Source organism: Muntiacus reevesi, chromosome X (assembly GCF_963930625.1).
Source record: "Muntiacus reevesi chromosome X, mMunRee1.1, whole genome shotgun sequence".
NCBI classification, from domain to species: domain Eukaryota; kingdom Metazoa; phylum Chordata; class Mammalia; order Artiodactyla; family Cervidae; genus Muntiacus; species Muntiacus reevesi.
In genome coordinates, this window is record NC_089271.1 from 55,664,375 (window position 1) to 55,676,768 (window position 12,394).

Genomic DNA, 12,394 nt, shown 5'->3' on the forward strand with positions numbered 1-12,394 from the left:
GCCATGCCAACTGATTCTAGTCGAAGGATGGCACAAGAAGTCTGATGAGGGGCTTAACAGTTTTAGCCATTATAAGGAAACAGGGAAGGTGGTTTTCCTTGCTTGCTTGCCCATCTTTGGGGACTTCACAGTCATCGTGGAACCATAAGGCTGTAGACTATCACCAGAATGCTTACAGGACACAGCAGAGGTCCACTGCCACCGCTGGACTTCATCAACCAGCCAGTTAGGCCTGTATTTCCTATAGCATTTGCCAGGCCCTGCGCACCCCACGTCTTCTGCCTGGAAATCTATCCTAGGCTTTGCTCAAGATGGTGGACAGGGGTTAGAACTCCTAGGACAGAGGAAATCAAAGCCTCAACTTGAGTCCCAGGCTACCTATAGACTTCTCACAAACCATTGCATTCTTTCCACAGTCATCTCGTACATGTCCATGGTTTCCATTACTTCCTAGATACCAATAACTTAAACTTCCATCAATGGTCCTAGTCCTAAATTTGACCCAAGTATTAAAAAGATTCCCCTATCTTCTCTGTGGTTTAAAATCTACTGTATCATATTCCAACTGGCCTGCCTCATGGTCCCAGCTAAACATGTCTTAGTCATACTGGGTTTCTCTGCCTTATCTCCCCAAATCCTGGTTTTATTGGGCCTTCTAAGTGTCTTTCAAAGAAACAGCCTCTCCATACCTAACAGTCTATCTTCTATCTGGTTTCCTCATATTCTGGGGTAAATCTAACTCCTCTCTGCTCAATCCTTAGTCCATCCTCTATACAGCCTGCCCTACCTGCTTCAACCATGATATGCGCAACCCCTCAGATGCTTTTTCATAGTCCTGACACATCCCTGGCCCACTAGCAGTGCTCTTCTAGGCAACAGGCACCAAGTGTGAATTCTCCAAGGTCCCAGTACTCACCCTGGGTTGAGCCCACCCCCACAGGGATTTGCAATCAGGTTTTTCACTTTAGACTTTTTAATATTTCATACAGCGATTATGGTGCATTCAGGAACCCACCCCTCCCAACTCCCCTAGGAGGGCCCCTGCCCCTGCCCTCCCACCCCATTTGAGGGCCCCAGGGTTTAGAGTGGAGGAAGGGAAGGTAACCACCCATCTGGGGATTGACCCCAGAGACTGTCCCTGCCCTGTCTCACTTTCCCCAGAGGATGGGGGTAATGCCTGGGCATAACCTCCCATGCGCCCCTCTGTCCCTGCTTGTGCACATATGCACACTATGGCTCCATCACTGAGTTGGTCAGTTCCTGGCAGGGCCCCTACTCGACAGCACCGTGCAGGATGGGGGCAGGAGGGCTGGGCTAGGGAGACCCTGAGAAGGAAGCCCCAGCTATGGGACTGTAGGAGGGAAAGAGTGGGGCCCCCCACCTCATCCATCTCCCAGAGAGTCTCCAGTAGTCCCCAAGTCCCCCTGTGGCTGGGGATGGAAGGTGGGGGTTGGAAGGCGAGTTGCCAAGGCATGCTTTCCCTTAGCTGACCCCAGGGTCTGGTGATGATCAGGGTTTTGAATAGGGACTATGTCCCTGCCATGAAAAGGCTGGGAGTAGGGCTTCATTGCACAAAATACTGTGGGAGGGCCACACACAGTGAGTGGGGCCCAGCAGTCTGTATACAGAGATATTGCATTTAAAAAATGAAAACCTCATTTAAAATAATTAAAAAAACAACAATGAATGAAACAAACAAACAAGGCCCACACAACATGAGGCAGGAAAGCAGGAAGGGGAGCCTCAGACCCAAGGCATCACCATGACTTGTCTGAGTCGAGATCCCCAGCCTGGGCTAGCTCCAGACCCCTGGTTGGCCATGGGGTAGTGGTCCTGGGGGAGGGTATGATGGGGAGGGGTCTAGGCCTGGCCTCAGTGTGGGAGGCTGGCACGGCCACGCTGTCCACCGGCAACTACCAAGACAGAGAGAGAAAGAGACACATATAGACAGATAGACAGACCAGGAGAAGGAGCGATGAGAGCTTTGTTAGCACCCAGCAGACAGGCCAATGGGTGGGCCAACAGGCCAATGGTCAGGTGTTCAGACAGGCAGCAGGGGACATGTGGGCATGGGAGCATGAGTCAGGCAGGTAGGCAGGCAGCAAGCAGGGAGGATGCAGTTGGGGGCTGCCCTGTGAGGGGTGTGGCATCCCTCCAGCTGCTGCCTGCTGGGGCCTCGGTCTGTGGCTTAGAATTCGGTGTCCACCACTCGATAAGCTGGCCTGCCTGCAGGGGAAAGCAGAGCGGATGGCTGTTGGTGAGCAAGCAGGCAAGTGGATGGGGGCCAGGGGGCAGGGAAGAGGGCAAGGGTCACACCTACACTTACCTGAGTCAGGCATTGACGAAGATCGAATGCTGGCCTCCTTTTGTAGCTGGATCTCCTTTAGTGCAAATATGGAAGTAGCTGTGGGTGGAGGAGACACAGAAGTGGGGCAGGACCCATGAGGCTATCCAGGACCACCTCCTGTGTGGCCCCATCAGGGCAATTAGAAAAAGCTGCCTTTTCTTTGAGTCTTGACTTTCATCAGCCAAATAATCCCACACACAAACCAGCTACCACTAGGGAAAATGGAATGTAGACTATTACATGACACTGAGAAATTAGTAATTTTGTCAAGTGTAATAGTGGTATTGCAATTACCACCTGTTAAGTCTAGATGATGGATGATGTTTGGGTTGTAACTGAGATTAATCCAATGTTTTTTGTTTTTTTTTAGTGTGATCATTGTATTATTGTTGTGCTTAAGAAAATATTTCAGAGGTACATGCTAAAATTGTATATAGATGAATGATCTATCTGAGACTTGATTTAAAATAATCAGAGTGAATATAGATAAAACCACTCTGGCCATGAATTGATCACTTGTTGGAGTACTTGGGGACTTATTATTTAGTTCAATATATAATAGACCATATTACTTGGTTTAATATATAAATATATGGGATTTTAAGGTAAAGTGATGGATGTTCTGTCAGGTTTTATGTTTGAAAATTTCCATGAAAGGTAAAAGAAACTGAAAGCTAAAAAACTTTTTTATAAAATACAACATATCACATATGTGAACAAGGGCATATGCCTCACCCCATCAGACGTGGCACAGCTAGAGCTCAACACAACTGCCCAGCTATCTGCAGCAATCCTGTTCCACAAAGCCCCCCACCAGCTGGTCCATTCCCCAGCCCCACTCACTGTCAGGAAGTTTGTGTATCCGATCCCCCAGACTGAGGAAGAATGGATGTTTCATGGCATCCTCTGCGGAGATCCGATTGCGACCTTCAAACTGAGTGTGTGTTGGGGTGGGGGAGTATTGACACTTCAACAAGTAGGCTTCTCTTCTTCCCCACCCCAGACCCTGCCCCTGTAGCTCTGTTTCCCCACACCTGGAATCCACTAGGCCCCTAGGGTGGCCCAGGAAGGTGGTCTCACCTGCAGCAGCTTGGTGAGGAGGTCAGCCCCGTCGCTGTCAATTCTACCTCAAGGACAAGGGGACCTGTTTTAAATTGAGTTTGGGTACTCTGGCCCCTAACAGCCACCCACCCACCAGCCTCACCGGGGTGCATGGCTCAAAAGGGCCTCAGCTCGGTACTTGGGGTAGTTGTATGTCCTGAACTCTTCATTGGACAGGATGCCTGGCCATGTATCTTCATTTGGGGTTCCTGGCGGGGAAGCGGAGTTATCCTAAGCATCTCACAGGGCCTCCCTGCATATCCCCACAGCCCCTAGGGCTCATGCCTCCTTACCCAAGATGCGGAAGATGAAGTGCAGCTGCTCCTCCACTGTGGAGCCTGGGAAGAGGGGCCGGCCCGTGGCCATCTCATAGAAGATGCAGCCCACACCCCTGGGCAGGGAGACCAACAGTGAATAGGCAGGTAGTTGGCTGTTGTGACCAAGCCATTCCCCTTTACTGCGTGGCCCCTGCCACACTTCAGCCTGTCCTTACCACATGTCAATCTGAGTGGAGTAGTCCGTGGACCCAAGCAGGATGTCAGGGGGCCGGTACCACAGTGTTACCACCTCGTTGGAGTAGGTCTTCGTTGGAATTGACTTGGCCCGGGCCAGGCCTGGTAGGTGGAGATAATGAGCAGCTGGAATTGAGGAGATCATGGGTCGTCTGGGGGAGAATGTGGTTGGGACTGAGGGCTTCCCAAGTGAAGCCTAGAGAGGCTGAAGGGAAGGGACTGAGACGAGGTGGTCAGAGGGAAGGAGGGGCTGGGAGAGTAAGGTTGGGGGATCACTGGGATGAAGGGGGAGGCCAGGGGTACCGAAGTCAGCCAGCTTGAGCTCTCCTCGCTCATTGATGAGTAGGTTCTGTGGCTTGAGGTCTCGGTGTAGCACCTTCTGCCGGTGGCAGTAGGCCAGGCCACGGAGCAGCTGGAACAGGAACAGCTGGGGACCCAGGAACGGCAGGCAGAGGTCAAAGAGTAGCAGCAGCCTGACCCCAAGCAGGCACTGCTCTCCCTCCCAAACACAAGCACTGAGCCCAGAGCCTTGTCTCACAAATAGAGGATAGGGTCCCAATGCCCTTCAAGGGCTCCCAGCAAAAAGCCAAACGGGAAACATCTGTTTCTGGGAGATTTGTGGGGTGGAGTGGGTGAGTGGGGGGCCCCCTTGTGCCCCTGCTTTCTGCCCCACACCCACTTTCACGTTGTGCATGTTGATGATGTTCCCACAGTCATCCAGGTACTGCTTCAGGTCCTTGTCCTGAGGAAAGAAGAGCAGGTAGAGGAAAGAGGGTCACATCCTGTGGCTCCTGGCCATCTCCCCACCTCCCCCAGGACCCATGGCCACCCAACCTTACCAGGTACTCAAAGACAAGGGTGAGGGACTTCTCCGTGTGAATAATGTCGTGTAGTGTGACGATGTTGGCGTGTTTGAGGTCCTTGAGCAGGGACACTGCAGGAAGCAGGGAGTTGGGACAGGGGAAGAATCAAGGCCTATGCTCAGGACAGAGGCGAGGAAGAGGACTAGACGGGGTCAAACCCAGGGTTTCCTCCTTTCCCTGTGTGGTTTGGGATGGTGGCTCACAGTCCACTCTAACCCAGCTCCAACGCACCTGCTATCAGGAAGAAGGTGTGTCCCCAAGTTCCAGACATGGAAACTAAGGCTCAAGAGAACAGTACAGAGCCAGAACCTGGGATCGCAGCCTTAGGCTTACATGACACTAGATCTTCACAACCAGTTTTTGGTTTTGGAAAGGGCCCTTATTCCAACCCTCAGTATACAGACCTGCAGCTTCATGTAAAAATGAGTTTGTACACTCAATTTCTATACAGTTCAGACTCATTCCATGTGATTTTCTGACGAGAAACTATTGTGTCAAGTAAACTGATTAGCACTTCAGGGATATTCCCAGAATCAAAGCAAACAATTTATCTGCCTCTTCTCAACATAGGAAGACTCCTGGTTACCCTAATTTATTATCTGGATATGTGGGTGATGAGCATTTTCATGAAGCCCAGAGCACACGAGAGAAGTCCCAGAACCCCCAATCCTGTCCTCACTATGGGTGTGTATGTGCACATACACACCATGGGGAGAGCCTGGGAAGCCTGCAACAGATGGGGTGGGACCTGTACCTTCCCGGATGGCGGTGCAGGGTGCCCCCTCTTCGTGTTCCAGTCTAATCTCCTTGAGTGCCACAAGGTTGTCTGTGAGCTTGCTTTTGCCTTTGTAGACAGTGGCATAGGTACCCTGGAATGTGAGGAAGAGTGACAGGAGAGAAGCTATGAGGCTACAGGGAGTTCCCACTGAACCCCAGCCTTACCATGGGTCTCCTGGCTGTCTCTCACCTCTCCCAGCTTGTCCAGCTTGATGTAGGTCTCCAGTTTCCCAAAGCCGATCTCAGACTGTCAGGTAAAGGATGCAGACTGAAGTAGGCTCAGCGGAAGGGACTGGGAGGAGGAAAAGGAGGACAGGAACAGAAGATGCTCACCAGGCTGACGCGGCGGAGACGGCGGCTGAGGGGCTTGTCAAAGATGGGGCTGTTGAGGGTCAGCTTCTCAAGGTAGCCCTCAGGCAGCCGGATGTCAGCTGGTAGTGATAGGCGCTTGTTGATGTCCTAGCAGGCAAGATGGGAGAAGAAACAGGACCATCAGCTACAAATCTCCAGATCCAACCCTTTTTATCCAGCCCCGCCACTGCCCAGACAGAGAGTTAAGCACCTCAGTGGAGATCTTGCGTGGGGGATGGTTGCGCATGCGCACCCTCACTGGTGACTGCACCTCATCGGAGGACGTGGCTGAAGCCTGGTCACTTTCCCCGTCAGACCCCATCTTCAAGTCCTCATGCACAATCTCTGGTAGTGGGGACAGGGGGAGGGCACACCAGGTGGGCTCAGGAGCCCCAGGACAAATCCCCCCACCCTCATAACACATTCCCTCATCACACATGTACGCACATGGACTCCAGAGCAGCCTGGAGTTCCTCAGGGAAGAGGGTGGGAAGGCCCCGGGAGGTTCACACAGGTCAAAATAGGTTGAATTGGGCGGGGGGGGGGGGGGGGGCAATAGTCACCTAGTGGAGCACCCCGTGTCAGCGGCGAGCTGAGACTGTGGCTTGCCCAGGGCCAGTGGGCAGGCAGCGGCAGAAGTAGCCGAATGCCCTGGGAAGGCAGGCCTGGGGCAGGCAGGTGCTAGGAGGCCTGAAGGGGCTGTCACAGAGCGCAGAAGGGCAGAGGGAGGCTTGGGGCAGCTGTGGCAGGCGGGGTACCCTTCCTCCCCCTGAGACCTGGGCACAAAGCCAAGGAAAGGGGCACAGATGGACAACAGAGAGAGGGTGTTGAGCAAGGATGGTAGAGGTAGGGGAGAAAATGGAGAAAGGAAAGTGAAAATAATACAAGTCTAAGAAGAAATTGGTTGGCAGGTAGCACCCCTGGGGACCAGGCTAGGAGCAGGAATGGTCAGTGGACCCACCTGGTGCAGAGCTGAGTGGGCCCCGCACAGAGCGAGGTTCCCCAGGGGCAGGACGTGTGGGGGCCTCTCCAAGGTCACTGCCGCCGCCCCCGCCACTCTCATCCAGGCCTATCTGTTCAGGGGCACCATTGGTCTTATCTATACCTCGGCCCCCTCGGAGTGTCATTGACAGCTGCCGTTTGATCTTCTTCATCCGATCCATGGCGACCTGAGCAGGGGGTAGGGATGGGAATGGGTCCCACCCTAGCAGTTGCCTGACCCCCATGGGCCCCCTAAAACCCAGTGAGGTGCACTGACAGGAACCTGCAGCAGTGCCCACCCAAACACTGTGGAACCCTGGAATCACACAGGATTCCTAGAAACCTGGCATGGATGGAGATCTCGGTCAGTGCCTGCCACCTACACCAACCAGCCCCAGGAGACCCTGCTCCTAAGAGCCCACCTGGGTACTAAGGCTTGGGTGGCTGGCTGAGGGAAAGGGCACAACTGGTGAAGTGTTGGCCTCTTTGGGGGCAGCCTCACTGTGGGAGCAGAGGGCTCTACAGCAGGCATTCTCAGGTGCAGCGGCACTGATGGACCCAGCCACTGGTGAGGTGGGGGACTCTCTCAGGACCCTGAGACCACTGACACGGCCCCAGGGATGTCCATACAATGGCATGTTCCGCTGGCACCAGCCCCACATCACCCCCAACCGCCAAGGCAGAACGCTCCTCGTCACCACAAGGTCCCTCTCGCCTCCCTCAGCAACCATCGTCAAGGTGACTAGTGGACTACCCCACTGGGCTACCCCGATGAGGGGTGCAGGGAGAGGGAGAGGTTTCCTGCCCAGACCCAACCACTGGGTGGGGTTGTGGGGGGATCTCAAAGTATACCAGCTGTCCTGAGAGTTGCTGGAAAGGTTCAATCAGGTTTGGACCACAGGGTCCCAGAGATTTTTACAAGCCAGGTCACTTTTTTTGTCTAGCTGAGAATGTACCATGTGTCCCTTATCACCCCAAATAAACGTCTCAGTCCTTCATGTGGCCCTCAAGGTCTTACCCCACTCACACTACTACCCTTCTGGCCTCACCTCACTGCTCATTGCTGTTCTGCAACCACACCCAAAAGTCCCTCCTCAGGGCCTTTGCAACAGCTGTTCCCGGTACTAGAATACTCTTTCTCTAGATTTTAAAGTAGCTCACCCCCTCTAGGCCACTGCTCAAATATCACTTTTTTTCATAGATAACTAAGAATAACCCTATTTAAAATCTGAACCATCCTGAGCTCCCTCACCTTGTCAATTGTCCCCTCAGCACTTATCATCTCCTCAGAAATGACACCATGTACTTATTGGTTTCTTTATTCTTTACTGTCTCCTCACCACCATAACTAGAAGATCAGCTCTGCCAGGACAGACGGATGTCTGTTTAGGTCACAGCTATATCCTGAGGACCTGGAACAGTGACTGATACAGAGTAGGTGCTCAAAAAGTGCTCATGGCAGAAATTAATGAATCAGGAGCTAAGGACCTAGGACCAACATTTGTCAGGGTGAGTCCCTGCTACTCATTAACAACTCCAGACAAGGTGGCCCAGGGACACTGGCATTGGCAAGATGATGACCTAGATGGGGCTGCTGGCAGGAACGGGGCCACCAAAAGGCTTAGGCCGGCCTTCTTCTGCTTCCTCCTGGGCTCTGGGCCAGCAAGGAGGGGGAAAGACCTGGCCCAGGGACCATCTGGACTCACAGCAGGGCCTAAGATGGCCCTGGGCCCAAGGGAAGCAGAGCTAGATAGGAAGCTGGGGCTGGATTTGAGGAGATAAGTGAATCATCTGTTACCGTGAAATCAGGTGCTTACCCCAGCGGTCCCCACACCCCACTTCTGCCTGCCTGAATTCATCACCCCCAGAAGGGTAGAGGGGCCAGCCTAGCAGAAAAGACCTCAATAAAGAGGACTGAAGTCCAACCTGGGATAACAAGAGAAAAAAAAAAATCCTGACCCAGGAGGGTGAACACTGGACCTGAGGCTGAGGAAGGTGAAGAATGGCCAGTCCCCACACGCTCTTGTGTCTGTCCATACGGCATGGATATCCAGTTGTTTTGCCTGTTGTGGAAGGGAATAGAGGATCTGGGGGGGTGTGTATTGTAAGTAGGGTTGGATGAAGGATGAGAAGGAGCCAGAAGGAGCCATGGATCCATGACCTCTAAGTGGAAACTCCAAGGGCTGGACATGTTCCAGGGCTTAGTTTTGGGGAGATTTTAGGAAGATGGGGGTACAAAACCTGTGTTTCATACAATGCCCCCAGCAGGGGGACCCTGCACAGGGTCCTGTGAGCAGAGACACTTGAACATTAACATGCAGTAAAACTTTTAAATATCATCTTAGTTTTCTCAGATTTTTAGATTTTAGAATAGTGAATGAGGAAGCAAGAAACTAGATACACAACCACACTCAAAAAAGGGCACATGTTCTTTTTGACTCCCCAAGGGGATGTTTCCATCCTCAAAATATTTTCATACCCAAGGATACTTACCACCTCACATTACACCAGCCCCTGAGGACACAATTATCACATTCTAGTAACTCCCATAGGAACATACCATCCTCATTCTGTTCAGGCACATCCCATAAGCACACACTGGACTCTCACAGTGTCCTGCTTCCTTCAGTACACACTGGACCCTCAGGAAGGCTTCTCTGCATCGCAATGTCCCTATTTATCTTTGACCCTATTAGCATACAAAGCCTCAACAGAACACTGAACTCTGTTAGCACCCAGCCGGCTCCTCTAAGTTAACTCTTAGCACCACATGCTGCCTGTTAGCTTCTCTACAGCACTCATTGTTCCCCCAGCAAGATTATGATCCCTATTTACATGCACTTGGGACCCTCTACAGCTGTACAGAGTAACCTATATTAGCACTCACTGGACCTTCACACTGCCCTGAATCCCATTAACACAAAGTGAATATTGCAGATCCCTGAACCTGTTTTTGCCCACACTCAGACCTCTCTACAGCTGTGATCATTATTAACGTTGTCTTCTGGCCCTCCTACTACCCTGTCCCCCCACTTCCCATCAGCACAGGCTGGACCTTCACTTCACCCTGACCCCTATTAACACGCACCGGACCTCACAGTGCCTTCCCATTAGCACACCCTGAACCCATACTCAGCCCCATTCTCCAGGGACACACAAACACGCTGTTCTATAATGGCCTGACCCTCATTAGCACACACAAATCTTCATCCAGCCCAGAACCCCAGTAGCACACTTCAGCCCTCCATGGCTCTAATCCACTTTAGCACACCTAGACCATCACATATTCTTTTATTTCTCTTTGCTTCAGTTCTTCCACAGCTATAACCCCGTTGGTTGACAACTGGATCCCTTCACAGCCCTTCTCTTCTTTATTGCACACAAGATCTTCTCCATAGCTCTATCCTCCATTAGCACTCCCTGGAAGCTCAACAAATCTCAGGCACTCAGGAACACACTATCTTTACAATATTCTGACAGTCACTAGCATATTCCAACACTCACTAGCATATTCCAGAACTCATACTGCACTGATTCTCCCCACACTAACACACATTTACATACCTCTGTCACTAAACCCACATGAGCAGTCACTAGAACTTCATATATTACCCTACTTCTTTATAGGGCGTCCTGGTGGTTCAGACGGTAAAGAATCTGCCTTCTATGTGGGAGACCCAGGTTCGATCCCTGGGTTGGGAAGATACCCTGGAAAAGGGCATGGCAACCCACCCCAGAATAATACTTGAGAATCCTTGAGAATCCCCATGGACAGAGGAGCCTGGCGAGCTACAATCCAAGGGGTCGCAAAGAGTCAGTCACGACTGAGTGTCTAACACACACACAGACACACAATCTTACATCCCCTGACCTCATGGATACATACTCATCTCACACCATTTTGATCCTTAATACAATGAACCTCTTACAATGCTAAGATTCTTCCCTTACCACCACTCCCCACACACATATATCCACAATTCTGATACCCATTAGCACAGGGCTCAGGTCTCCACCGGTTTGCCCTCATTAATACACTGGGCCTTATACTGCCCAGACCTTTATTACCATATGCACATACCCTTGAGAGCTACGACCCCCACTGGCACCCTCTCAACACTGGACCCTGTCCTCTATGAGCACACTGTATCCTCAAACCCTGAAGTCCCTCATGGACAAATACACAGTGTTAACACCATCGTGACTCCCTTACCACACATAGGACCTCAGAGCTCCAATCCCACCAGCGAACCTTCCGGCACCTCTACCACCTTATCCAACAGCAACACCGACAGGGCCTTTCTACAGCTATAACCCCATTTGCATATCTCAGCACTCCTCTGACGTCCTCTTCCTTGTTATTCATCCTTGGGCCCAGCACCGCCCCTCTGCTAGCACACACTGAGCCTAAAAACCTTACACAGCGGTAAGACTTATTACCACATGCTCCGACCCCTTCACAGCTGAGGCCCCCGTTAGCAAACCTCTAGTCTTTCACCACTCTGCCACCCATTTACACACCCCCTGGTCCTTCGATCACCTTACTCCCCACTAGCACCCATAGTACTTCTCATCCCTAGCTCCCAGACCAGGCCCAGGGCGGGGCCAAGGTCAGTGAGGCCCTGAATGACCCCCCCGCCCCGGTGCATTCTGGGAAACTCGCTGGGGGAGGGGGCACAGGCCAGCGGTGCACCCCAGACCCCTGGCACCGCCCGGGGTCTGGGTTGGTTCTGTAGGAAGAAGAGCAGCCCCCACCCCATGCCTCGTGAACGCGCTCACCGGCGGGGGCGCGCGAGCAACCTCAGTGCCGCGGGGCCGGCGCGGCGGCGCCTGGGGCGGCGGCCCGGACTGAGGCCGCACGACCTCCTTCTCCTCCAGTTCGCCGCAGGCGCCCGTCCCAGTAGTCTTCGGCCATGGCTGCTGGGCCCGGGCCGCCGCCGGCTGAGGAGGAGGAGGCGGCGGCGGCGGCGGCGGTGGCTGAGGCGGAGGCGGCGTCCCGCTCAGCCGGCCATGAGCTTGGCCGCTGCGGGCGATGCCCCCGGGCTCGCTGGCGCCGGCTGGAATCCGAGAGCTCACGGCGGCTCACGGTTCAGAGCCTACTGCTCACGGAGACGCAGCGAATCCCAGGGCCGAACAGCCAACGGCCAAACCGCTGCGCGCGCCGCGCTCCGCGCATGCGCACGCACGCGCTGGAAAGGGTGAAGTGGGAAGGAGGGGACTCACCTCGGACTGCAGGTACCAAAAGACCCGTCCGCAGCGGGAGGGGGCGCGGCCATTGCGCGCCCACTGGGAAATGTGGCGCTGGCCCTGGAACGGCGCCAGCGGGAAGTGTAGAGGTTATTTAGTACTGAGTTGCGATCTTGCTAGAAATTTGCTAACGCCGAAGTGGGCAGCATCCAGTGACCAGCGTGCCAGTCACCACTCGCTCACCCTACTCGGTCTCACTTGGTACATCCCCATAA

At 53.2% G+C, this 12,394-nt stretch overlaps 1 protein-coding gene across 4 annotated transcripts; it reads right to left on the minus strand.

The window, feature by feature from the left end:
* Positions 1–1,015: 1,015 nt before the first annotated feature.
* On the minus strand, positions 1,016–11,844 carry CDK16 (cyclin dependent kinase 16). Of its 4 annotated transcripts, none has more exons than XM_065916197.1 (17): positions 11,712–11,833; positions 8,892–8,995; positions 6,913–7,120; positions 6,163–6,296; positions 5,934–6,059; positions 5,791–5,847; positions 5,578–5,692; positions 4,800–4,894; positions 4,640–4,702; positions 4,264–4,387; positions 3,942–4,062; positions 3,742–3,839; positions 3,552–3,657; positions 3,428–3,470; positions 3,191–3,281; positions 2,327–2,404; positions 1,016–1,913 (listed from the first exon to the last, which is right to left on the minus strand). In XM_065916197.1, exons 2-17 carry the CDS (start codon positions 8,967–8,969, stop codon positions 1,873–1,875), a joined length of 1,578 nt encoding a protein of 525 aa, XP_065772269.1. In that variant the 5' UTR covers positions 8,970–8,995; positions 11,712–11,833; the 3' UTR covers positions 1,016–1,872. The 4 variants fall into 4 exon arrangements, with proteins under 4 accessions (XP_065772269.1, XP_065772271.1, XP_065772272.1 ...); XM_065916198.1 differs by having other exon boundaries at positions 1,018–2,226; XM_065916199.1 differs by lacking the exons at positions 8,892–8,995; positions 11,712–11,833 and adding an exon at positions 8,185–8,851.
* Positions 11,845–12,394: the final 550 nt, after the last annotated feature.

Bases quoted from the DNA above. Each gene is read 5' to 3' on its own strand.
- CDK16 (XM_065916197.1), bottom strand. From the start codon at position 8,969: ATGGACAGACACAAGAGCGTGTGGGGACTGGCCATTCTTCACCTTCCT. The intron at 4,388-4,639 runs GTGGGTGTGGGG...CTGGGTCCCCAG, and splicing joins TCAACATGCACAACGTGAAA to CTGTTCCTGTTCCAGCTGCT. The intron at 1,914-2,326 runs GTAAGTGTAGGT...CTGTCTTGGTAG, and splicing joins TTCGTCAATGCCTGACTCAG to TTGCCGGTGGACAGCGTGGC.